Source organism: Geotrypetes seraphini, chromosome 9 (assembly GCF_902459505.1).
Source record: "Geotrypetes seraphini chromosome 9, aGeoSer1.1, whole genome shotgun sequence".
Taxonomy (NCBI): domain Eukaryota; kingdom Metazoa; phylum Chordata; class Amphibia; order Gymnophiona; family Dermophiidae; genus Geotrypetes; species Geotrypetes seraphini.
This window is the reverse complement of record NC_047092.1, coordinates 180,004,888-180,032,866: the sequence shown is the minus strand read 5'-3', so window position 1 is coordinate 180,032,866 and position 27,979 is coordinate 180,004,888. Positions and strand designations below refer to the sequence as shown.

At 42.2% G+C, this 27,979-nt stretch overlaps 1 protein-coding gene across 3 annotated transcripts in view; it reads right to left on the bottom strand.

The window, feature by feature from the left end:
* Positions 1-27,979, bottom strand: part of ATP13A3 (ATPase 13A3) — a 164,198-nt gene that overhangs the window by 117,776 nt on the left and 18,443 nt on the right. For all 3 annotated transcript variants that reach the window (XM_033958171.1, XM_033958170.1, XM_033958169.1), the window contains exons 4-11: positions 26,436-26,621; positions 23,223-23,293; positions 15,579-15,659; positions 14,967-15,036; positions 13,303-13,437; positions 8,875-8,947; positions 3,639-3,770; positions 585-761 (exon numbers count right to left, since the gene is read on the bottom strand). In XM_033958171.1, the coding sequence (XP_033814062.1) occupies positions 585-761; positions 3,639-3,770; positions 8,875-8,947; positions 13,303-13,437; positions 14,967-15,036; positions 15,579-15,659; positions 23,223-23,293; positions 26,436-26,621 (925 nt within the window). The remainder of the gene's footprint in view (positions 1-584; positions 762-3,638; positions 3,771-8,874; positions 8,948-13,302; positions 13,438-14,966; positions 15,037-15,578; positions 15,660-23,222; positions 23,294-26,435; positions 26,622-27,979) is intronic.

Genomic DNA, 27,979 nt, shown 5'->3' with positions numbered 1-27,979 from the left:
AGAGCCATAAAAACACGTTGCTTCTGAGCAACAATGCCAAATAAAGGGGTAATTGTATTGTTTCCACTGGCTTATTAGCTGCAAGCATTCTGATGATGAGGACCTGCTGATGATTCAGAAAACTTTTCAGAGAGAGAGAAAAACACAATTTCGTTCTGGTATTTCATTCTGAGATTATCTTTAAGGTGCATTCACTCTTGAGTTTTATAAGCCAAACTATAACTTTAGGCAACCAATTTCTGCTCAAGTCCCTCACAGTATCAAGCTTTGCAAAGCAACTTCAAAGATCTGTGTTTTTCATTCTAAACCACCTCATTTCATCAAAATCCCAAGCTTCACCTACAATACTATCTACTCCTTAGCAAACCTAAAATGTTCAAACTAACCCTTATGTATTTCCTAATATCACGACAATTCTTATGTAATCCGCCTTGAACCACCAAGGTAAAGGTGGAATAGAAATCACTAATGTAATGTAAAATACAGATGTATTGAAATCTAAAGGTGAGACAACAGTGGTCTTTAAAAACATGAAACTAACACAAATGCCAAAATAGATTTGCAAATCATTGAAAACTCTCTACCTGTTCTTACTACTATGGCTTTGACAAATTCTCCAGTATAAAAGCGAGTCTGGATGACATTGGTTCCACAGAACAAAGTATGCCGCTTGTGTGTTTCTGGGCAGTATATTTCTTCTGTCCCCATTGAGTCCAGCATAGGGTTTGGTAAATTGGTCTTTGTTACTGGAACACTCTCACCTGAGGGGGAGGGAAAAAGAAAATTATTACTAATTAAGACCCTTAGGTAACTCTCCAGCATCAAGAATTAAACTATACACTGACAAGTGGATTTGGCTGCTAATTGGCAACTTCATGAAGATCAATAATTGACAGCAATCCCACGCGTCAGAAAATATTTAAGTATGATTTTTCATACTGGGAGGACAAACACTATAAATTATTTCTTCTACAGATACAAAAGTAGCTAAGTAATACATCTGAGCTTTTAATACATAAATTTCTTTTGTTTAAGGAATATACAAGGTATATACAGTGCGATTAAAAAACATTTTTTCAAGTTATAAATGTTGAGTAGATTGAAAATTTGCATTCCATCCAATGACTTTAGATATGTTGAACACAAGTATAGACCAATGTTCCCCTCTAAAGATTGGCCAGGTGTGTGCAAATTTTCTCTCATGTGAGCGACAAGTTCTAAAAAAACATTTTGTGTGAGCAATAAATTATAAAAACAATTTTCCGTATTTGAAAGTATTTTTGTGAGTGACCATGTAAAATCAGTGAGCGACGCTCCTATAATGTATAAACGATTGCTCATGTGCTCAGCTTTAGAGGAAACAGATCTAGACCAGTGGTTCCCAACCCTGTCCTGGAGGAACACCAGGCCAATTGGGTTTTCAGGCTAGCCCTAATGAATATGCATGAAGCAAATTTGCATGCCTATCACTTCCATCATATGCAAATCTCTCTCATGCATATTCATTAGGGCTAGCCTGAAAACCCGATTGGCCTGGTGTTCCTCCAGGACAGGGTTGGGAATCACTGATCTAGACCACTATAAAGCACAGTTACTTAACCCAATGGTTCCCAACCGTGTCCTGGAGGACCACCAGGCCAATCGGGTTTTCAGGCTAGCCCTAATGAATATGCATGAGAGAAATTTGCATATGCTGGAAGTGGCAGGCATGCAAATCTGCTCCATGCATATTCATTAGGGCTAGCCTGAAAACCCGATTGGCCTGGTGGTCCTCCAGGATAGGGTTGGGAACCACTGACTTAACCTATAACAGGTGTTATCCAGGGACAGCAGGCAGATATTCTCATAACCTGCCCACCTCCTCTAGTTGGTTTCTTAGCTTTTTTACTGAACTGATGGTCCTATGAGCTGACGGATGGGAAGGCACTGCTACATGTGCAGTACGGGCAGTCTCAAGACTTTAAAAATGTTTAAAGTGACCGTACACTTTTAACACTGCCTGTATTGGGCTCCTTGGATGACATCACCCACATGTGAGAATATCTGCCTGCTGCCCCTGGATAACACCTGTTTCAGGTAAGTGTGTTATTCTGGTCAGTCCCCATTCTTTTCTAATCTAATCCCTTGCTTACTTTCCAGAGCTCTTCTTACAGTAAACCCTGAGAGGGCCTAAGGGAGATTGGGTGGGATGTGTGTTTGGGGAGGGGAAAGCAGGTAGTTTTGCTGTCTAACAAAACCAAGTAGCCAATTTCAGTCACCGATCTGGTTTCAGTTGGGCTCTAAAATAAAGATGATACACTGGTACCTTGGTTTACGAGCATAATTCGTTCCAGAAGCATGCTCGTAATCCAAAGCACTCGTATATCAAAGCAACTTTTCCCATAAGAGTTAAGGTAAACTTGAACAATTCGTTCCACATCCCCAAAAACTTAATTACCATTAGCGATGCCTCCACCGCTGCCTCTGCCACAGACCTATCCACGTGGCTCCTCCAGTTCTCCTCCTCTGCTGCTGTTCGCTGCCTCTCACTGCGAGTTGTGCGGGTGGTGATAGTGCACCCCGGCTTCAGGGTGCTAGCTTTAATCAAACCGCCGCAGCCACCGAGCCCGGATAGGCACCGTTGGCCCCGCCACTCCCGGACGCTGCCCTCCCGCCGGATGCCACTACCCCTCCCCCGGGACTCTCAGGTGCTGGCCCACTCCTGCTGGACTCCCCCCGACTCCCCCCGAGGCCACGGGAACTGCTATCGCCTCCTTTCCCCCCCCACCCACCCCCGACCGGCCCTGTCCTTACCCATGCGCCGCCAATGTTATAAAGTGCCTGCTGCCAGTCTGCTGCTGAGCCTTAAGCATCTGCGCATGCTCAAGGCCTTCTGGATCTCACCTCACCGAGATTCTCATGATATCTCGAGTCTCAGTGGGGGTGGGGTGGGGGAGGCGATCACAAAGGGAGGGAGCAGTGGCTTGGGGGAAGCAATATTGCCGGTTCCCGGGGTCGGGTCGGGTGGAGGCTCGCAAATCGAGTCAATGCTCGATTTGCGAGTCACAGTTTGCTCGAGTATTTTGCTCGTCTTGCAAAACACTCGCAAACCACTCGCAAACTGAGGTTTGACTGTACTTCAGTTCATTACTCTGTCTAAGTATGTGCTACATTGATTTAATACGTTAAAATGTTGACTAGAGCATATTACAATTTTAATGAAACTGAGAACAGATCAAAGGGCTCAGGCCACCAGTATTCTTTGAGGTGACGTGCTGCACTTCACTTCAGATGACTCCTTTGTTCCTATGCTGTATCTTTACATTGCTCCCAAGCTAGCATAATACTGTATGCAGTGTTAAGTGAACAGTAAAAAACTATGCTGAAGTTTAAGCAGTTTTCTCTGCATTATAGGCAATTACTAATTCACCCACTTTGCATGCCCACTGTGCTATCCGTTGACACAATGCAAAAACTTTTCCCATGCTAGAAAACATTCTGCATTTGGGAGTAAGACTAGCATGAGAAAAAATTTGAGTAAAGCACTGTGAAGCATGCTGGGATTTATTGCATCAGCACCATAGATATCAAATTGAAAATCATTCAAAGTTAAATGTGAACGATGTCATCAATATGCAGTCTTGTAGACAACTGAATACCTGTTAACATGCTTTCATTTACAATGCAAGTACCACTGACAAGAACTGCATCGCAAGGCATGACCATTCCATTAGAAGGGATCACAATGACGTCTCCAGGCACTAGGTCTGTGGAAAGTATCTCTTCAATTTCTACAAGACAAAGAAAAATGTGGCTACATTAGTGAATCTGATTAGACTATTATTAGAGAGCAGGACTCCAAAGAAGCATGTAGCAGGTTGCAAATGGTGACAATAAAACCCTCTTAACACAATGCACAGCAAACAGCATGCACCATAAGGACACAACGAACACTTATTCCTGCAGTGATCCTATTCAGGGCCAGTTCTGGAGCGGATGGTGCCGCAGGCAGGTAGGGGGCTTCTCCCCAAGCCCTGCCACCACCCAGCTACAATCTCCTAAGACTGAAAGAGCAGGCTTGTGACTGCTGGAAAAGCTGTATTCAAAGCAGTCATAAGCCTCACCAAATTCCGCAGCTCACAGACCAGGCAAAGTTGTTGTGTATATATTCTCTGCCACCATTATATGGATCTATGATGAAGACGTGTTGATCGAAACACGGACCATGTTGGGTCCATTTATCTGCCTTAGGTGGTCTATTTGTGCGCAACAAATTGTTTATTGCAATAAACATTGCTTGTATCTTGTACAGTGCTCTGCAGTCTTTTCTTATTCACAGGCTCCATGCCAGCTTTTGGAACCATAACCAAAAGGAAAGGAGGCAACAGGACTGCTACATAAAACAGCATATTCTCTTAGCTCTGCATTCTATAACTCATGGCCAACTAGTTCAATGGAGGAAGTCAGAGAGATGCAGAAAAAGGGATGAATAAAACGATGAAGAGCGGCTTAAAGAGGAAGGTACAAGGCGTAACATACAGTTGAGTGCCAGAAAAAGGGAAAATGAAAGAATTTCTTGAAGTAAAACAGGGAGAATTGGGAAGGCCAATACATTACAAAACAGAAACTGAAGGAGGAAGATAGTCAAAAAAGGACAATACAGCACAGTTACTTACCGTAACAGGTGTTATCCAGGGACAGCAGGCAGATATTCTTAACGTATGGGTGACGTCACCAACGGAGCCCCGGTACAGACACTTTTAACTAGAAAGTTCTAGTTGACCGCACCGCGCATGCGCGGGTGCCTTCCCGCTCGACGGAGGAGAGCGTGGTCCCCAGTTAAGAACCACCTCTGAAGCCTCCTCCAGTCGTCTGGGACCTGAATGTGGTTTTATCCACCCTCATGAAACCTCCTTTTGAGCCTCTTGCCACAACTTCGCTCAAATTTCTCACATGGAAGGTGCTTTTCCTCATTGCCATCACCTCTGCCAGGAGGGTTAGTGAGCTGCATGCACTGGTTGCCGACCCACCTTTCACTGTTTTTCACCATGACAAGGTGGTTCTGCGCACCCATCCTAAGTTCCTTCCCAAGGTGGTCTCGGACTTTCACCTCAACCAGTCCATTGTTTTGCCTGTCTTTTTTCCCAAACCCCACTCTCATCCTGGGGAACAGGCGCTGCATACGCTGGACTGTAAGCGTGCCCTTGCTTACTATCTTGATCGCACCAGGGCTCACCGCTCATCCCCTCAGCTCTTTCTCTCTTTCGACCCTAACCGTTTAGGTCGTCCTGTCTCTAAACGGACGCTTTCCAACTGGCTTGCTGCCTGCATTGCCTTCTGTTATGCTCGGGCCGGTCTCTCACTGGAAGGTGCCGTCACGGCCCACAGGGTCAGAGCTATGGCTGCTTCTGTGGCTTTCCTCCGTTCCACGCCCATCGAGGAAATCTGCAAGGCTGCCACTTGGTCCTCAGTTCACATGTTCACTACTCACTACTATCTGGATGCCTTCTCCAGACGGGATGGACTCTTCGGCCGATCTGTGTTACAAAATTTATTTTCCTAATGGCCAACCATCCCTCCTCCCCCTCTGTTAGCTTGGAGGTCACCCATACGTTAAGAATATGCTGACTGCTTGTCCTGGGATAAAACCAGATATGCAAGATAGGGATACACACAGATGTGTTGGAGAGCAGCAAAATGAGAAGGCAGTGAAATAATGGTAAATGTATGGAAGGAGAAGGAGAGAGAGAGAGAGAAAAAAAAAAAGAGAAAACATGGAAAAGTAAAGAAAAGGATTCATAAAACAGACAAGAAAAGTTACAAGCCTTATAAAAAAAGCAGCCAGCAACTTCACCCTTCAAATCAAAATGATATTTCTTTTATTAATCAAAAGCTATCCACTATTCACGATTGGCTAAATATTAATATGCTCTCATTAAGCATTACTAAAACTAATATCATGTTATTTTCATGGAAGGAAGGGTTACATTTAACTGCTCCAATCTCAATTGATAACATTCCACTTAAACCAACTACTTTATCTGACCATTTGATTCAAGTCCAGCAACTTTTAACCTTTCCTCATCCTAATGTACTTCCCTTTTATGTACCTTTTCTCGATAAATATTGTAGTTCTCCCCCTTTCCTATTGTACCTCCATGGTTTTTATAATTAAGTACGTTAAAAAATTGTCTGTCTTTTGTACCCCTGTAAATGTTTTAATTATTATTGTACAACACTTAGTATCTTAGGATAAGCGTTTAATCAAATACATGAAAACATGAAAAAAAAACACCTTATTTTTTAGTCTTGTAATATTTATTTATGCTTTATTTATACATATTTCCTTGTCCTAAGCCCTGTAATTTTTTTTCTTTTTATCATATAGGCACTGTATTTTGTATTTTAATTTGCAATTCATCAAGAGCAAGTAAATTCAGACTGATGGTCTATAAAAGAATGACAATGGAATAAAATAATGGAAACTTTCTGTACAATATTTACAATTATCAGCATAATAATTGACAAGTACTCTTCTTTACAGCTGAAGTAAGACATTTTTGATAAGGCATTTTAGCCATCTACTAAATTTATTTTTAATTTCTTAATTTTTGCATTCTTACTCTTTGTGACTCTCTACAGCGCTGCATGTGTCTGGTAGCGCTATAGAAATAATTAGTAGTAGTAGTCATTTTTGGAGCCCTGCTTAAGATCTACCACAGTTCCTATTATCAATACCACCCTTAAAGAGCAGAGCGTTGGCAGTACATTAGGTTTGACAAAAGAACCCAGAGGAAAAATATTCAGACTGAGAACCTGGTGCTTTTGTGGTTATTTGTCTTAGAAACTGAAAACAAATAAGACAAGTTTTATGGTTTCATAATCAGTTATCATTGGTTCCTTCATCTATTACTTTACAAACTGGTATTTATCTTAAAACAGAAAAAGCAACCAAACTTTTAGGTGTTTTATTGGATCCCAGGAAAGAGACTTGGGAGTTCCGATCGACAAGTCGATGAAGCCGTCCACGCAATGTGCGGCGGACGCGAAAAGGGCAAACAGAATGATAGGAATGATAAAGAAGAGGATCACGAACAGATCGGAGAAGGTTATCATGCCGCTGTTCCAGGCTATGGTACGCTCTCACCTGGATACTGCATCCAGCACTGGTCGCCATACATGAAGGAGGACAAGGTACTACTCGAAAGGGTCCAGAGAAGAACAACTAAGATGGTTAAAGGGCTGGAGGAGTTACCGTACAGCAAAAGATTAGAGAAACTGGGCCTCTTCTACCTTGAACAGAAGAGATTGAGAGGAGACATGATCAAAACATTCAAGGTACTGAAGGGGATAGACTTAGTATATAAGGACAGGTTGTTCACCCTCTCCAAGGTAGGGAGAACAAGAGGGCACTCTCTAAAGTTGAAAGGGGATAGATTCTGTACAAACGTAAGGAAGTTCTTCTTCACCCCAGAGAGTGGTGGAAAACTGGAACGCTCTTCTGGAGACTGTTATAGGGGAAAACACCCTCCAAGGATTCAAGACAAAGTTAGACAAGTTCCTGTTGAAACCAGAACGTACGCAGGTAAGCCTAGTCTCCGTTAGGGCGCTGGTCTTTGACCAGAGTGCCGCCGCGTGAGCTGACTGCTGGGCACGATGGACCACTGGTCTGACCCAGCAGCGGCAATTCTTATGGAGATCAAATTGCTAATCTCTGGAGGAAGACTTTGTAAATTATGAGACAGCTGAGATGACTGAAATCCTACTTTTTTAAATCATTTTGCACTGCTAGTGCTAACAACTTGATTATTGTAACTCTTTGTATTTGAACTTAAATTTGAAGTTGGTTAAAAAGCCAGAGTTGATTCAAAATACTGCTGTGAAGTTGATAGATGGATTGAAGAGATACGACAGCATTTCTGCAGCATACAAGACTTGATTGTTACCTACTAAGAAACGTATTGAGTTCAAAACTGCTTGTTCGATTCATCATATTTTACAGGCTATGGCTTCTGATTATTTTGTTTTGGTTTTCTCTCATTTACATTATTCATCTAATAGGTTAAGTTGTACACTCTTATTGCATTTTACACTTTCCACAATCTAGAGGAATACGATTTAAAATGTCAGTTTAACTCCTCTTTTGCAAATGCTGATATTGTTATCTGGGATAATTTAACAGTGCAAATAAGAACGGAAGTTAGTTATTTAAAGTTCCATAAAATGCTGAAAACTTTTTTTTATATGATACTGTTTAATTTTTATTTTAAATTTAAGGTTTTTAGATTGAGTTTTGGATCTTCCTTATGGCTTCTTTTGATGTAAATCACCTTCAACTATCTGGTATTAGTGCAATTCATAAATCTTGTGTTAGATTAGATTAGTTCTTAATTCCTTTGTTCAATTCAGAGGCATTAACACCACCACTAAAGGACATTTGTTTATCCCAACTGCCTAGAGGAAAAATCCACAGTGGTCAAAAAGAGAACAGAAAGAAAAGACCAATACATAATGGGCACAAGGGCAAAGTGTCCAAAAATAGTAGTAGAAAGGAACACAAGACTCAAGAATTTGGTACTTTCAAGAGCACTTGTTAAATCCAATACTGGAAAATGCTTTTCATATCATAATAGAGTTCCAGAAGTTACTTTGATCCAGTTGTGCAAAACTTTCAAATATGATTACGCCAAGTCTTTAAAATGTGAGCAGAATTTTGCTTAAATAAGTAAATAGCAAACCAGTGTTTATGCATTTTCTGGCTCAGGTAAAATAATGAGCTAAAACAAAGGAAGAACAGAAACCCAGAAGATGAGGAAAAAAGCTAGAGAATAGAGTCTCTTTAAAATTAGTTTAGACGTTTAGAACTCTGAAGAAATAACACTTTCTGCATCTTACCTTCATTGGCTCGGCAAACAGAAACTCTGACAATGCTGTGAGCTGCTACCATATCATGTAACATAACATATTGCTTGAAGAGAAAAAAATGTATATATTAACAATACTACCAATAAGCTATATAAGTCATACACACAACACATTTTCCACCTTAATATGGCTGTTATCCTAATGATGTATGTGGAATATATCATCATACAAAATCTATAAAAATGCATTAATGTACATTGTTAGTAAGTAGGCCCCATTAATCTCAGCACGTTAGTGTACATAGCACATTTTTATAATGTTCCTCACTGAAAAGATACACATTTCCATTTCAATATGGATTTTTCCCATTTTGCTTAATGTACCTGTAGTAACTCATTTGACTAATTTGAAATTACCAGTTTTGTCTTTAAAAGGATGAAATTTAAAAGCATCTAGTTAAAACTTTATCATAGCAGTTTAAAAGGCATGATATGTCTACCCAGATGGTAGTTCTAATACTAGCAGGGATAATCCTCTCTCTAAGAGTTCCCACCTGCCTATCCTCAGTAAAGCAAGGAACTGCTAAAAATAAGGAATGAAAAACGGTTAGAAACTCTGTAGGACCCAAGTATTGGGAACTGTCATAGTTAGACCCAGTGTTATGAATCTACTGCCACCTCTGTGTGGATGGAGAAAACCTGAAAAAAATTGTGTCAGAAAAATTAGTTCAATGACTTGCATCTTCCTTTCTGAAAGAATTTTTCTAGTAGTATCAAAATTTAGGTCACTTTGTACTTGCACAGCAAAAAATCTCAGTGGCAGCAGGAGGAAAAGACAACAATTCCGACATATAGAATTTTTCAATACAAAATTGGTATCATCCATTTCATCTTATAAAACAATGGGTCAGACTGAATCCAGAAAAAGCTTCATTATACAAATATTTCTTCCAGATCTCTTTTTTTGTTGTTGTTTTCAATGGAAGTAAATTTGGTCACTTATTTAAAATATTACCCATGAAGATCTTACGAATGAGAAGCAAATGCATTAATTTATAAATCTACAAAGGGTACCCACAGATAAAACTTGTGCTCCAAATGACGCATCTTGTCAAGCTTAGACAAAGGATCAGAAAGTTGCCCTACAAATTTCCAGAGGAAGAACCAGCTAGCTCTCTGCCCACAAGGCCACCTGATCTATGGGACTGGCCAAGCCTTCAAAATAAAGGCTGAAATAATAGTGGCCTTGGACAGCACCTCACTTTTCTTGCACCCTCCAATTAAAACAAAAAGATAATCTGAACACCCGAGTTCTATACAAATACACCTTCAACGCTCACCTAACATCCAGCCAATGGAATAGTTTTTGTTCCTCTGATCCTCTGGCCTCTCCTGACACAGGCAAACCTATAGATTGGTTGAGATGAAAGAACCTTAGGGATGAAACTACCTTAGGGATGAAAGAACTAGCTGAAGAACCACTGTGTTTGAAAAACATCATGAAGGACCCCCTGCATGATAACACCTGTGATTCCAAAATCCTACAAGCCTACAAGATAGTGACTAGAAATACTATACTGTCTTCAAGATAACATCCTTAAGTGTACTCCCCACCAAGGGTTCAAAGGGTGCCTTAACCAAGATCTGCAACACAAGATTGAGATCCCACAGAGGAACTACCAGATGAGTTTGATTTTTTTTTTTATTATTATCTCCTGCCTATACCAAGACAAATATAATTCAGACACACAGATGGTCTAATGAGCTTTACTCCTCTCATGAATTTGACCATGACTGGATGAGAAGCTAAAGGCATCAAACTCAGAAAATGATTGGTTGGATGAAATTTCAACTTGCCAATCTGTCAGACACATCTAGAATCAAATAGACACGCAACCTATTATTTCTTAGCGCCTTATCTTTGGAATTCCCTCTCTGACTACATAAGATCCAAGCAATCATTTTCCCACTTCTAGGTTTTGCTTAAGATGCATATCTTATCTCTCTCTTTACCTGGTGCTGGCGAGTGAGGCAGGCAGTTGGATCAGCTGGAACAAAGACGGACCAAAATTTTCTGTTAGATTAAGTATGTATGATCTTGGATATATGGTGTTTCTTTCCTGTTATTAATTGTGCTCTTTTCCTTGTAATAATTTATTTTTATTTATACCACTTCAATCCTTGAATGGTATAAGCAGTATATCAAGTCAATAAATAACAATACTCTGTACCACAGCTTCTTGGCTAATCCAAAGAGTTACCAGTCCTCTGTGGAAGCAGCCACTATGGGAAGATAGGAGTCTGGAGATCAGCCATAACTGAACCAGAGCATCGATAACCTCCCATCTTGTGATGACTTTTTGCAACTGAGAAACTTTCCACCTTGCCATTGAGGATCGTCGCCATCAAATCACAGAAAAATCTCACTCAATGACTAAGGCATCCCAACTCAGACACCATTTCCCAAGATCCAGAACATTTCTGCTCAAAGAGTCCACTTGAACATTGTCTCCTTCAGCCACTTGAGCCATCCACTTATCTGACAGACTGCTTTCTGCCCAGGCCAACAGAAGAGCTGCTTTTTCTAACACCTGTCAATTCATGCACAAGAAGCCCATGGAATTGTCAGCGAGCACTCTTACCAATTTGCCCTGGAGAAGATGAAGAAATGACTACAATGCTAAATGTGTCACCCTGGTCTCTAACCGGTTGATCAACCACCAAGACCCCTTGCATGGACCAATGTCCCTGAGCCACCTTAACCTGGCAATGGGCACCCAAACCTATGAGACTGACATCCATAATGACGCTGTCTTTTCTGGAGATTCCAAGCTTATTCCTTTTGTTCAAGCTGGGAGTTTGAAGCTGCCACTTCAAACTGGACAGTACTGTACCTCGGAGGTATCAAGGTTTCTCTATCCTGTTCAGGGATCAGATACAGTCTAATCATGGAGCATTTTACGCTAAAAAGCGCATCCAAGGAATTACACTGCATCTGAATCATGTCCCTGATACACTAAAGTATTGGAAAGGATCTGGAGGGCTTGCAAATGACTTAAAGTATATATTTGTGGGGTTTGACCATGGTGAAATCGTCCTCAAAATTCCAAAACTGAACACACCTGTGTTATAAGTTCATCTCTGTCAAAAATACAGACTACCACTGAGCCCTCGCCTGGAGGAGGTCCTCCATCCAAGCCTTCTTCCTCAGAAAAAGAAAAATAACCCAACTCTAAGATCTTGAGAATTCTAATCCAGAGCTTGTTCCCTTCTCCAACTGAAAAAAAAAAGTCAAAATCTAGAAACTCTTCCTCTCACTATTCCAAACGCTGCTATATGGTTGCAAGTGTATTTGTATATCCCATGCTTGTTGATGGAGAACTTTTTCAAGCAGTAAATTTGGTAAAAGAGTCAATAACCATAATCTGCAGTCCTCAAATATTTTCTTTTTTCTCTAGCTTGTGCTTTTATGCTAATAGTTTAAGGCAGTGGTCTCAAACTCGCAGCCTGCTAGGTACTATTTTGAGGCCCTCGGTATGTTTATCATAATCACAAAAGTTGAATAAAACAGTTTCTTGATCATATGTCTCTTTAGCTATAAATTACAATATTATGATTAAGACTTAGCCAAAAGGAAAGATTTATAAACTATAAAGAGTTTTATCTCATGCAAAATTGTCATTTCTTTAATGACATTAACTTTTTTTTTTTTTTCCGAGGCCCTCCAAGTACCTACAAATCCAAAATGTGACCCTGCAAAGGGTTTGAGTTGGAGACCACTGGTTTAAGGCAAGTTACACTTAAGTAGTATAAGTATTTCCTTATCCCTGAAGGGCTTCAATCTATAAATTAAGCTTCCACTGTCTCAGGTACAACTAATTTGCCTAAGGTCACAAAGAGCATCAGTGGGATTTGAACCCTAGCTTTTCTGGGTTTCAGCTTGCTATTCTAACCAGGCTACTCTTCCACTCCAACTTTTGGGCATTACTAAGAGCCAACAGTTCATGCAGAACCTTGACAACCCTTCCTTTTGCTTTATGGGTAAGGATTCCAGAACACACAAAGGCAGACTAGCAATCTGGTAGGGAAAAAAACTGTAAGTTTTAGTTGGGGAGCAAATTTGACTTAGAGATTCTCTTCTCATGCTGGCAATGTCTGAAGCAATTCTGCTGATTGCCAAGGTGAAGCCAAGCGTAAGTGTCATTTTTGCTACAAAAAGCTTCTCTTGAGCTTGGTATTACTTGAATGAAGCAGCAACAGAAAAAAGGCCCTGAAGCCTGATAACATGGTCTTCAAAGGGTCCTTGGTCTTCCAGACTGCAGCTATACAAGCAGTATGAAAACTATCCCCTTTAAACCTTATAGCAATTTAACAACTAAATTTATTTAAGCAGTTTGGCACAAGTCAAAGGCATTTTATCAAGAGTTCTAACAAATATATACAAACAAATAACACTTACCTTTTTGATGGTGTACAATGAGCTACCAATGGAGATCAGAGACATGATCACAATGGCTAATGCATAGTAATAATATTCATCTGTGGTCCACAAAATAACACTGAACAGTTGAAAAATATAGAAAGGATTGAGAACCTGAAGACAAATGAACAAAGGTCAACTTAAAATGGAACTTACCAATTTCTGCAGCAAAGCATTCACTATCTGTAACCGATCATCAACATGAATAAAAGTACCGTATTTGCCGGCGTATAAGACGACCCCCCAACTTTTACAGTTAAAATATAGAGTTTGTTATATACTCGCCATATAAGACTACCCCTTCTTCCGCACACCTTCTGCACAACAAATAAAACTTAAAAGAACATCAGAATTTATTTCAACAATTTTAATTAATTCACTAAAGCTGAATAGAACAATAAACCCATGGGAGCTGCCATGCTATTTGTTTTCTAAACTGTTAACCAAACTGAAACTGTCAATGATAGAAGGAAGATAACACATAGAGGGAGAGAGCAAGTGCCGGGCAAGTCCCTAGCAAGTTTGCTGGCATGACAGTTTCCCTTTAAAAGCCTTCAAAAGCCTCCTGTTCGCCCCCGCAACTTCCTTAAGGGCTAGACTCCACACACGGCCGCATGTGCGAGAGACGTAGTAAAGAGAAAAGGGGTGGGGCCAGAGCGCCGCTGCTTCCCGCTGCGCAGGATGAAGGAGATGGCACCCTTGTCACACTGATGTCCCGCCATGGCCCCGCTGATGTCCCGGCAGGTTTACTAGTTCCGTAAGCACCGTAAGGAGGTAAGGAAGGAGATGTTAGGGCATGTAAAGTAAGGACATGTAAACAGTACCCGGCGTATAAGACGACCCCCGACTTTGGGGAGGATTTTAAGGTACTGAAAAGTCGTCTTATACGCCGGCAAATACGGTACATAGTGAATTAATTCCAGCTTATTTTAGAGAATAGGAGATGAGGATATAGATGACTCAACAGAAAAGTTACAAGGAAATAGACCTTTGCCCTGTTTAAATGCAGCAATACCTGACTGATTTAGGTCAGACCTGAAGTCACTGATCAATTCATATAAAACCTGTTATGTGGTCACTGTGTAATTCAAAGAACTATCATGCTAATACCAAAAATATCGTCGTAGCACAACCAGGCACAGAGTAAGGCTCTCCAAAAAAAAATCTTAAACGTTGTACTGCTGATTTTGGTTCTTTTGACTAATGAGTTTGCCTATCACTGTCCTAGGATAACTAAAGATTCCAATTACATTTAGGGCCCCTTTAACAAAGCCCTAGTAGCAATTCCCACACGACAAATGCGACAAAGCTCATTCAGTTCCTATGGGCTGTGTTGCATTTGCCACACCAGGACTTACTTAATCTAGAAGATGGATTGCTCTAATGAAAGCATGGATCTCAGTATTTCACACTACAAATGATATTTATTATATTAATGTTTTGGTTTATTTTTGTCTTATGAATCTGAAAAGTTATTTTTTGGCCTGGTTATTATATTTACAGACTTTAAATGTTCAATAAGCTGGTTAAGAGCCACAAGACAGTTTAATTCCATACTTCTCTTCTACAAACATGAAAATACTATGAATTTGCATGCAGTCATATGAATAAAACTATTAAAGCTTTAATTATGTAAAGTTTACCTCCTTGACAAGAAGCTTAAAAATTGAAGGCACTTTCACATCAATTTCATTTATGCCAAAGAATAATTTTCTGCATTGAGGATGACAAAAACAATAAGGTTAATTCTTGATCTCAAATTAGATATACTGCTTAGCACTACAAGGTTTTAAAACAGTTTACACAAAATTATTCTACAAAGAAATCACTTATTTTCAAGCCAGATATTGCTACTGTAAATAGTAAAATTTTATTTTAAAACAGTAAAACTACCAGCTTGATAAAAACAGCAGAACCTGAAGATCTGACTTGAAACAGACAATTTATAGCCAAACATCAAGATGTGCTTTTTTCCCCCCGACATCACAGAGCAACTTAAGCAACATGCATTTAAAAGTATAAGGTAGTCAAAATGTCCTATACAAGTTAGAAATTCTAATCATACTTTTTCACTTGGTGTACAGGAGTCAGCAAAACTTCTTTGTGAAACTCTTCTTGGAATATCAACATGATGAAATTACTGACCTTTGAATCTGTGATGTCACCAGAATGCCTAGATAGATTTAAAGTTTTAATTCTATTTACATACTTAAAGATCAATACTTTGTGAAATGCCAGTAGAACATACACATTACCTGTAGTCATGTACCTCTCTGCTTAGTCCTCTACTGAGCTCATCATGTACTGAACAGCAAGGGAGTCCTTCATCCAGTCCCCTAAAAGAAAACAGATTAACTACTTGTAGTCTCAAAATATTTCTCCTATGTTTTACATCCTGCCACAAGAATCCAAGGAACCAGCACTATGAGTAATGGGATTAAGAAAAATACAGGCTTCATATTAAATGTATTGTTCGCCATAGCTAGGTACTTGCTATGGACTCAGACTGCTGGTTACCATCCCAAATCATCTATGGTATTCAACAAACTAGAAATCTGCCTCAACTACAAACTCTCCATCCCACATGAAAGCCAAGTGTTACTAAATTTCAAGTGGAACACACCAGAAAGCATAGTTACTTACCGTAACAGGTGTTATCCAGGGACAGCAGGCAGATATTCTCACGAATGGGTGACATCACTGACGGACCACTTTAAAAATGCATCACCACTTTAAGTGTTTAAAAAGTTTGCGATAGTCCGAACCGCGCATGCGTGAGTGCCTTCCTGCTCGACATAGGGCACGCGGTCCCTCAGTTAAGATAAGCCAGCTAAGAAGCCAACCCGGGGAGGTGGGTGGGATGTGAGAATATCTGCCTGCTGTCCCTGGATAACACCTGTTATGGTAAGTAACTGCGCTTTATCCCAGGACAAGCAGGCAGCATATTCTCACGAATGGGTGACCTCCAAGCTAACAGAGATGGGATGGTGGGAGTGTTGGCCTAAGAAAATAAATGTTGCAATACAGAGTGGCCGAAGTGCCCATCCTGTCTGAAGAAGAACTCCAGACAGTAGTGAGATGTGAATGTATGAACTGAGGACCAGGTGGCAGCTTTACAGATTTCTTCAATGGGCGTAGATCTAAGGAAAGCAACAAAAGCTGCAATAGCTCTAACCTTGTGTGCTATGACACGACTCTCCAGTGCCAGACCAGTCTGAGCATAGCAGAATGAGATGCAGCAGCCAACCTGTTGGAAATCATTCTCTTGGATACAGGATGCCCCAACTTGTTTGGATCAAAAGAGATGAAAAGTTGGGGAGATGTTCGTTGTGGCTTTATCCAGTCATTGTGGTAGGCCAAAGCCCGCTTACAGTCCAAAGTATATAGGGCAGTTTCTCCAGCATGAGAATGAGGTTTAGGAAAAAACACTGGTAGAACAATGGACTGATTGAGATGAAATTCAGTGACAACTTTCGGAAGACACTTTGGATGTGTACGCAGAACCACCTTGTCATGATAAAAAACTGTGAAGGGTGGATCTGCTATTAATGCTTATAATTCACTGACCCTCCTGGCAGAAGTGAGAGCAAGGAAGACCACTTTCCAGGTGAGAAACTTGAAATGAATTGTGGCCATTGGTTCAAATGGTGGCTTCATCAAACTGGAAAGAACTACATTAAGGTCCCAGACTACAGGTGGAGGCTTGAAAGGTGGTTTCACTTTGAAAAGTCCTTTCGTAAACCTGGAGACCAAAGGATGAGCAGTCAGAGGTTTTCCCTCGACTGGCATGTGAAAAGCTGTAATAGCACTGAGATGGACTCTGATAGATGTAGACTTGAGACCAGAGTCAGACAGATGAAGTAGATAATTCAACACCAATTCCACTGCCAAGGATGTTGGATCGTGGTGATGAAGAAGACACCAGGAAGAAAACCTGTTGGTAACATTGCTGAGTGGCTGGTTTCCTGGATGGATCCAGAATTTGATGAACAGTCTGAGAAAGATGTAAAAGAGATGGATTTAGCCTGAGAGAAACCAAGCTGTCAGGTGTAGATATTGCAGGTTGGGATGTAGAAGCGATTCCTGATTCTGAGTGAGCAGAGTAGGAAATACTGGAAGAGGTATGAGTTCCCTGGAGCTGAGTTAAAGTAGAAGGGAGAACCAATGTTGCCTGGGCCACCGTGGAGCAATGAAAATCATGTTGGCTGCTTCTCTCTTGAGTTTGAACAAAGTTCTCAACATGAGAGGAAGTGGAGGGAATGCATATAGAAATAGACCCGTCCAATCCAGAAAGGAAAGCATCCGCTGCCAGACAGAGAGGAGAGTAAAGTATGGAGCAAAACTGGGGCAACTTGTGATTGTGAGGAGCTGCAAACAAGTCCACTTGAGGAGTGCCCCATTGAGCAAAGATGGAATGCAGAGTTGAGAGTCCATTCGTTTGGCTGAAGAATTCTGCTGAGGTTGTCTGCCAGGGAATTCTGCTCTCCCTGAATGTAGACAGCCTTCAAGAAGAGGTTGTGAGCAATCGCCCAAGTCCAGATTCTTTGGGCCTCTTGACACAACAGGAGAGAGCCCGTGCCTCCTTGCTTGTTTATATAGTACATTGCTACTTGATTGTCCATGCAAAAGAGGAGGATTTGAGGGCAAAGAAGATGATGAAAAGTCTTGAGGGCATAAAACATCGCTCTGAGTTCTAGGAAATTGATGTGAAATTTCCATTCCCTGGCGGTCCAAAGACCCTGAATCTGCAGATCATCCATATGAGCCCCCCAGGTATAAGGGGATGCATCTGTCGTGATGACCTTGTGATGAGGGGGTAAATGGAAAAGAAGACCTCTGGATAGATTGGAGGAGGTCATCCACCTTTGAAGCGACTGCATAAGAGATAATATTTTGTGAGAGATGATCCGTTGCCTGAGACCACTGTGAAGCAAGGGTCCACTGAGGGGTGTGAAGATGTAATCTTGCCAGTGGTGTGAAATGAACAGTTGAAGCCATGTGACCTAGAAGAACCATCATGTGTCTGGCAGAGATGGTTTCAAGAGGAAGCAATTGTTGACACAAACGGATGAGAGCCTGAAGGTGATCTGGCAGAACAAATGCTTTCATGAGAATGGTGTCTAGGATTGCCCCAATGAATTGCAGCCGTTGAGTCGGAATGAGATGTGATTTGGGGAAGTTGACTTCAAATCCTAGAACCTGAAGAAAAGAGATGGTCTGAGATGTGGCTTGGACCACTTCCTGAGATGAGACAGCCTTGATCAACCAGTCGTCCAGATAAGGAAAGACTTGAAGGCCGTGTGATCAGAGAGATGCGGCCACCACAATCAGGCACTTCGTGAAGACTCTGGGATAAGATGCAAGGACGAAGGGAAGAACCTTGTAATGACAGCAATTGATTTGAAAACGGAGATACTTCCTGGAAGCCGGATGAATTGGAATGTGTGTGTAGGCTTCCTTGAGATCCAGGGAGCTTAGCCAGTCGTTCTGATTTAGGAGAGGATAAAGCAGGGCGAGGGATAGCATCCTGAATTTGTCCTTGCCTAGAAATTTGTTGAGAGCTCCAAAATCCAGGATGGGTCTCAGTCCTCCGGTCTTCTTGGGAACTAAGAAGTAACTTGAGTAAAATCCCTGCTTCTGCTGATTGAGAGGAACTTCCTTGATGGCATCCAGCAGAAGAAACTGAACCTCCTGCAGAAGAAGGGAGGGCTGTGCAGGGTGCAAAGAAGACTCTCTTGGAGGATTGTCCGGTGGAAGAGTCTGAAAATTGAGAGAGTAACCCTGACGAATGATGTTGAGGACCCAGAGGTCCGATGTTATGAGTTCCCAACAACTGATGAAAAACTGAAGATGACCTCTGATGGGCTGAGGCAAAGTTTGGGAAATGGTGAAATTGACTATGCTCCTGAAAAACAGGTCAAAAAGATTTAGGAGGCACAGCTTGTTGTTTTTGCTGTTGTTGGCGAGGCTGCTGTTGTTGTTGTCTCTGCCTCCTAGGTCGAGACTGAGGTGGAGGCATGGGTTTTGCGGTGCAATAACATTGGTATGAAGATTGCTGCCGGAAAGGGAAAGCTGGTGGAGGTTTCTTCATGGTCTTCACTAGAGTATCCCACCTGGTCTCATGGACTAATAACTTTTGGGTGGTTGTATCTAAAGAAGCCCCAAAAAGTTCATCGCCCAAACAAGGAGCATTAGCAAGCCGAGCCTGATGGTTTACATCAAGCTCCAATACCCTAAGCCAGGCTAGGCGTCACATAGCTACAGACATAGTCACAGCACGTGAGGTTAGCTCAAAAGTATTATATATAGAGCAAACCATATATTTGCGCAGCTGGAGCAAGTCAGAGATGTAACTTGATTAACTAAGTGCTTTAAGTAGAATGAAAAATGAAAAGCATAGTTGACAAACCGGTTGGCAAGCATGGCATTTTGATACAGTCGTTTGCCAAAGCGGTCCATTGCCTTACCCTCTCTGCCAGGAGGCACGGAAGCATATACACTGGCTCATGTAGATTTTTTAAGGGTTGACTCCACCAAAAGAGACTAATGGGGTAAAGACTTGTCAAAGCCTGGTATGGAAACTACCCTGTAGAGCGAATCAAGTTTGTAAAGAGCCACAGGGATGGTCAAAGGAGTTTCTAAATTTTTGTAAAAAGGTCTCCCTCAATATGTCATGGATGGGGAGTTTGAGAAACTCCTTAGGTGGCTGCTCATAATCTAATGCAGTGGTTCCCAACCATGTCCTGGAGGACTACCAGGCCAATTGGGTTTTCAGGCTAGCCCTAATGAATATGCATGAGAGAAATTTGCATATAATGGAAGTGATAGGCATTAATTAGGGCTAGCCTGAAAACCCGATTGGCCTGGTGGTCCTCCAGGGAACCACTGATCTAAAAATTGTTTAGATTTTTTGGAGTCAGCTTCCAGGGGTATAGAAAGAGTTTCAGCCATGTCTTTCAAAAACTTAGAAAAATAAGACGTCTGTTTTTTGAATGGGGTCTTGAGAAGATGGTAATTGAGACTCTTCATCTGAAGAGATGTCATCATCAGAAAGAAGAGGCTCCTCAGAATCACACCAGAGATCAGAATCTCATGTTGGTGGAAGGCGATGTCGAGCACTGGGTGTCGATGGTTCAAGATGTTTCATCTTCTTCAAGGCCTTACCCGATTTGACTGACACCATCTCTGGAGATGTTTGCGAAGAATGATGCCGTGCTGTCTCCGACATCAAGCCTCTAACCAACCCAGGTGGCACCAATGAAAATTTTTGTAATGTCGGTGCCGAGTCTGGAAATGTCAGTGCCGATATCGAAGACGCAGACCTGACTGTGACTGGCACCGGAGGAGCCGGCGTCGCCATAACAGGGAGTAAGGGCTGTAACTGCTCCTTTAACTCTTCCCTCAGCAGTTCTTGGATTTGCTGCTTGAGAGAGTGCAGCGGTACCACTGGCCTTTTTGCCGGTACCGTCATTGCGGTTCTGCGCTCCGGCGATGAGGAGGCTGATGTCGAGGCACTCACCGAAATAGGAGCAGAGCGCTTCTTGGGTCTCCTCGAGATCTGCAGAACTTGGCTCACTGCTGAAGTGACCTGAGGACCCGAAGGGGTGGGGGAATGCTTCTTAGCCAGCTTACCCACTGCATGCGACACCGAAGGTGATTCCATTGACGTCAGATGTTGCTGTGTCAATTTCGGTGCGGACCCCGATGCAAGTGTTGGTGTCGAATCACCCTCCATAACGGGACCGAAAAGGCGACGCTGCTGAATCTGATGATTTTTAAGGTTCCTCTTCTGGAGGGAGGAACAGCGAGTGCATGATTAAGCCCTGTGCTCTGGCCCCAGACACTGGAGACACCAGCGATGCGGATCTGTGATGGAAATAGGGCGAGCACACCGTCTGCACTTCTTAAAACTCTTTTGAGCATGGGACATTGAGGGAAAAATGGCCTCGGCAAAATCAAAGGTCAAGGCTTGAGGAGTGGAATAGGCCCCGCTGGACTGAACCCGCAAAAACGAGAAAGTAAAAAAATTTTTTTTACTATAAAAAGGAAAGAAAGAAAATAAACACTGACAAAAAAGTCAGAAAATAAGCTGCGTGAGCGGGAAAGCAATGAAAAATTATCAACGGCTGTTGATGAGCGACTTCTTAGCTCCGCAGAACCTAAGGAACCGCGCGCCCTACGTCGGGCAGGAAGGCACTCGCGCATGCGCGGTTCAGGCTATCGCAAACTTTCTAAACACTTAAAGTGATGATGCACTTTTAAAGTGGTCCGTACCAGGGCTCCGTCGGTGACGTCACCCATTTGTGAGAATATGCTGCCTGTTTGTCCTGGGATAAAACCAAGAACTGACAAAAGTGAACATGCTGAACCATTAACTGAGTCTCTTCTATTTTGTGGGCAACTATAAAGCAGGAATTTTAGTTAAAACTTCAATTTAGATTAGATGCATCATTTATGGTCTCTAGCTCCTGAGCAATGAATCAACACCAGCATCATCTACACAAAAGGAACCTGCCAGCATACAAGTTTCCTATAGGGATTTAACTATTGTCCTTCTTACTTTTGGGGAGTAAGAAGAATTTTGCCTCAGAAATAGCATAAACGTACAATGGAAAGAGGCAAATGAGATGTCAGATATTCAACCAGTTACATGCCGAAACTGGGATCCTAGTTGGAACACCCTAGGCATTCATAGACCTGACCCACTTGTACATCATAGACCTCGGATCTCTTCACGAGATCTTATACTCAAGATGGACATTAAATATAGACTTTGTTTATAGTATATGATCTGCAAAATAAAGTAACTGTTTGGTTGAATATCTGACATCTCATTTGCCTCTTTCCATTGTACGTCCTTCCTACTTTTTAAAATCTTCTGCTGCTACTGGGTGAAGCTGGTGAAAGGTTTAATCCAGCTGATATCCATGTTGGTGTGGGCCCCAAAGCGTAATCAAACTGGGGCCCCTCTTCAGCAACTAGGTTTCAGTAGTTTATAAATAGCTTATAAACTATAGTACAGTTTAACTATGGAAACAGGATAGGTTCCATATAGCACCAGTCCACAAGATGGAGACAAAGAAATGGAAACTACAGAACTTTTAATCTGACTTCAGCATTAGACAAAACCAAGGAAAAGTACTGAAAAAGAGAAGCGTGCAATTCTGAGGCCAAAGGATAATAAGATCTTAGGCAATATGGATTCCAAAAGGGAAAACCCTGCCAAAAAGCCTTAATTGAGCTCTAATAAGGCAACTGGCTACTGCAGCAGATTAGGGTAGTGGTTTCCAAATCTGTTAATTCAATCAGGTTTTCATAATATCCACAATACATATGCACAAAATATGTAGGCAATGGAGGCAACACATGAAAGTCTCTCTCATGTATATTCATAATGGATATCACAGAAATGTCACTGAAGCTTGCAGTAGGTGTGGCTTCCCTGGTTCTCTGGACAACCTTAAGACACTGCTCCACACTTCCAGAATAAATAGAGATCAAAACTGACAGAATTTAAGCAGGTTTTAGATAAACACAAACTGACCTCAGGGGCAGTGAGGGGACAGGGGGTAGGGAGGGATGGAATCTGAGGAAGCATAGTGGGCATAAACAAATGGAAAGAATTGAGTGGAGAAACTGAACATTATCCTCTGGCATCTCCTAAGTTTCTGCATCATGTTAGCGCCTTGTGGCTTCCATTTGAGTTTAAAAAAAAGTTTTGATAAGGGAAAAAAAATGAAAGCCCAAGCCACAGAACTATAACCAACTACAGTTAAATTCAACTTGAGAACTTCAACAATACACTGGAGCTGAACTGACAATTAGGAAAAGTAATGCCAAAATAATTTACTTTGCCAACAAAATACTCAGATGGAAAGCAACAACAACAAAAAACTTACTTTAAAAAGGCAAATGTTTGGCTCAAGTCATTCCAGAAGTATTTCAAACTGTGATGTGTGAAATAGCGAATCTGTAAAGCAAGGATTGACAAGATTTAACTGAATGACACCAGGGATTCCAAAGAATTCCTAATTATAAAGGAGGAGAAGTTCAACATGTGCTCAATTTTCAACCCTCTTCCTGGCTGCACTGCAACTTGCAACAGTATCAATGGAGAACAGATTGAGCTGAAACAGAGAACTTTCCAAAAGAGATGTATAGGGAAGAATAAAGTAATAACTGGAAATGTAAATGTGCCTGTTAATTTCCTTTCATTGACTCTTGCTGAGAAATTGATCTTTGGGAAATGTAAATGTGATCACGTGACTGTTGCTCCAGAGTCTCCATTGGCTCCCGGTTTATTTTAGAGTTCAATTTAAATGTGCTTGTGTTGTTTTTAAAATCCTATATGGTATCTTTACTCCTCTCCTTCCTTTATCTTGGAATGCTTACAGACTTTCTTTTGCAAGAGGTAACCAGCAATTTAAATGATCTCTTCCTTCCAAAAAAGGGATTTTTAGTCAATCTCTGATCTTTAAGTTTTCTCAACTTTGGAATGATCTTCCATTCCTTTTAAGGAGTTCCGGCTCACTTCAATTTTTTTTGCAAATCTTTAAAAACTACTTTATTTGCTAAACACTTTGAAAATTAATTTCCTGAAATTTAGTCTTATTTTTTATGGTTTTTATTTGTTAAGTTTAATTATTGTAAACCGAGTCGAGCTTTCTTAGAATGATGACTCGGTATATAAAGCCAAGCCTTAGATTAGATTAGACTAATCCAAATGATCTGATGCTGCTTTCAGCTCTTCAGTAGTCTAAGTTAAGACTACTGATGGTAATTAGCTACATTTTAGATTTCCAATTCACTCCCAAAGCCAAGTCATTCATGCAGTCATCAGTTTATAGTCACTAAACCAGGAATGAGAATTTCATAACCCAAGAAAACAAACTACGTCCACAGTAGGGTGTAACATACTTACTGTTAGCTTTCTGAATTTACCTCCCCAAGAACCTCCCAACTGCCATGGGCAGGCTCTAGACTGCTCTAGGAGGACTCAAGGAAGGAACCTTTTAACAGGTAAGCCTAAAATTTCACTTTCCTTATTATCCCTGTTAGATCAGCCCAGAATATCGGTGAGAGGGAGAATTAGAAGGCCTTGAGCATGCACAGATGCATGCTCAAGGCCCGGCAGAGGCAGGGAGTTCTTCAAGCGGCACCGGCATGTCCTGTGGGCTGCATGCCGGTGCCAGATGGGGGGGGTTTCAAGTTGTTCGCACGGGGGGAAGGGGGGCCTTTTTGGGTGGGGGAGGAACAGCGCCGCTGGCCTCGGGGGGGGGGGGGCTTGGGGGAGTGGGAATGTATCAAGCGAGTTTCCATTATTTCCTATGGGGAAATTCGCTTTGATATACGAGTATTTTGGTTTACGAGCATGCTTCTGGAACGAATTATGCTCGTAAACCAAGGTTCCACTGTACTTGCTTTTCAGAAGACTGTCACATGCAGAAGTTCCAATAAACACTTGCCTCATTTCACTCTCCAAAGTCACCTCAGGAATGGGCTGGAAGGGGGAGTGGCCCAAGCTGAGGGATGAAGGACCCAGAACTAGAGAATGACACAGTGAAAAATTAGTGGCCGCTGCGGGGACGGGGACAAGGCCATTCACCGCCCCGTGGAGCGGTGAATGGTCTTGTCTCCGCAGTGAAGCCAGCACAGATCGCGCGGTCCAGCATCCCCACCCTATCACCACATTCCACGTCCTGCCATCTCACGCCCTCCACCTCACCTTAGGTGCCGACTTTAATTCTTCTTTTCCCAGCCGCACACTTTCAATAAGCCGCGCATGGGCGGCTGCTTGAATTGTTGAATCTCCTCCTCTGATGCAACCGGAAACAGAAAGCTGGGTCAGAGGAGAAGATTCAACAGCTCAAACAGCCATGCGCGTGGCTTATGGAAAGCGTGCGGCTGGGAGAAGAAGAATTAAAGTCGATCTCGGCACCTAAGGTGAGGTGGAGGGAGGGAGATGGCAGGACACGGCGATCGGTCGGGATGGGGCTTCTGGACCACGCGATCCATGATCGTGCATGTTCCCTTACACTAGGAAGGAGGGAGTGGACAGTAGTCGCGGGGACGGGACAGGGACAGGGATAGTGGTTGCAGGGACAGGACAGGGACAGTGGCCGCGGGGACAGGGATAGTGGTCGCATGGACGAGGCAGTGATGGGGACAAATTTTTTCCCCATGTCATTCTCTACCCAGAACCTCTGGGTGTCATCCAAGCTCAATGAGAAAGTAAAGATTATAAACCGAGCAAAGATCACCAGCAAAAACCCCTTACTCAATTGTCACCTGGAATTAACCAGACCAGGAGCTACCAGACAAGCACCAAGGAGCTGCATGATCGATCCATCCATCCATCTATCTGCTTGGAGATAGGGAAAATTACTGAACACTCCAGGTTGCTTAAAAGGCAAAGCTCCTGGATTATTTTTCTCTCTGTCTCCATTTGCTGGTTAGATGAACATAACTAATTCATTCTGGACTGGTCTGGCATAGATGTAATAGACCACAAAATCAAAAGGAGGAGAGGGGGTGAAAAACCAATACTACTAACCCAAAAAAACTCCCCAAAACTGTCAAAGCAAATGAAAGAAAAAGCCTCAGTCATACGGTGAGGGAAACGCGCTCTACCAGCCACACATCACAGACATAAAAAACTTTTGTTGCTGAAATACTTTTTTACAGAAAGGGTGGTAGATGTGTGGAACAGTCTCCCGGAAGAAGTGATGGAGACAGAGACTGTATCTGAATTCAAGAGGGCCTGGGATAGGCACTAGGGATCTCTCAGAGAGAGAAAGAGATAATGGTTACTGCAAATTTGGCCTTTATCTGACATCATGTTTCATTTATACTTTAATAAAAAAGTTTACAAGTAACTATAAAATCGTATGCGTTTGAGATTTGTGCAAATAAGGACAAAACCCACGGGGACAAACTTTGTTCCCATGTCATTCTCTATTTTGAATCTCAATTGCAGTCATGTGACACTAGCCCAGTGCAGGACTCCTGATGAATTAGCTAGCAGCCTGAAGAAAGAGTTAGGGAATACAAATTCAGAACAAAATTCACCTCATAGATTAAGCAATAATCTGGAAGCAGAAAGCACAGTCTACCTCTTGCAATGGAACTTGTGAACACATCTGCAGCTGGTCTTCATTCTCCTGAATGGGGCTCTCAGGCAAGTGAACAGCATTACCATTTGCCACCTTGACAACTGAAGATTCTGGATCCTGAAATGGGTTGTTTCCTGGGGAAAGTAGAACACGAACCTTCGCACAAAACCATATCCTGAATTCATCCTAAACACATTAAAAAAAACATTTTTTAAAACATCTTTGAGTGGCTTATTTCTTATCTAACACTCAGTTGCATTTTCATTGCTCAAAGACGCTTAATTGCCCAAGCCTGAATGTGCTGAAAGACTACTTTCATTTAAAAATCTAAGTCACTGCTGTGCATGAATAAAAATTCTGAACAAACAGAGAAAATAAATTAATAGTTTACATAAAGAGTGAAAAGCTGTGTCAGGTCTCTACAGCCAGGGCCTGATTCTCTATAGAACGCCCGGTCTCAGCAGCCACCTAAGCGGCTTTTGAGAATCGCACACGGGTGTCCTATATGGAATCACATCTATCCCATATAACCATCCCAATTCTCTAACCAGCATCCATGTCACAGGTACTGGTTAGAGAATTGCATTTCCACTGAGCTAATCATGGCAAGGGAATCTCCCTGCCACGATCAGTTTGCCAGGAGAGGTGGGGGGGGGGGGAACGACAACAGACTGGTTCCCTGCTGTGGCCACTAAAGTTGGCAAGCAAAAGGGATGCCCACACCCTCCTGCTGGAACCCCTGAAGACCCCCCCCACACCGAACGTCCGCAGCAGGAGGAGTGCCCAATTCCTCCTGCCACAACGGCAAACCCTCCTGACAAAGTCCAAGGCAAGAGAGATGGCCACTCCCTCCTGCTGCCTGCCCCATCATCCCCCAAACCCCACCAAACACTCCCCGACTCCACCCCTGACACCCCTAAGATCCTCCTGACACTCCCCAACTCCACCCTGATACCTCCAAGATCCCTCTGACACTCCCCGACACCCCCAAAATCCCCCTGCCACTCCCTGAACCTCCCCGGAACGTCCCCATACCTATATCTGATGGCTGGCAAGAGAGATGTCCATTCCCTCCTGATGGCGGGCCCGCCACTGCAAAATGGCAGGCCTTCCCCTTCCAGGTGCACCAGGAAAAGCTGACAAACCTTACAATCCTCATCTGAAATATTCTAGGCATCTTCCACAACAAACACTTAACTGCTTCTAAAGGCTGTTTGCTTTGACAGAGAATTAATCAACAGGCTTTCCAGCTCACTATAACTGAAGAGCTGCCCCCTATGCCTGGAATAAAAGGTTTACCTGAGTTTGTCCACCCAGCCTCTTCTCTTACCTCATTTAAAAGCAGACTGGAAACCCACCTTTTTTTATATAGCCTTCAATCTAAACCCTACTCCCCACTGCCCACCAACCCAGCCAACAGATTAACCGCTCCCCTTAACTGTATCCATGACATCCTGTTTGTCTGTCTTGTCTGTTTAGATTATAAGCTCTTTCAAGTAACGCTATATGGGGAATTTAGGAAACGCCTAAAAACATATCTGTTC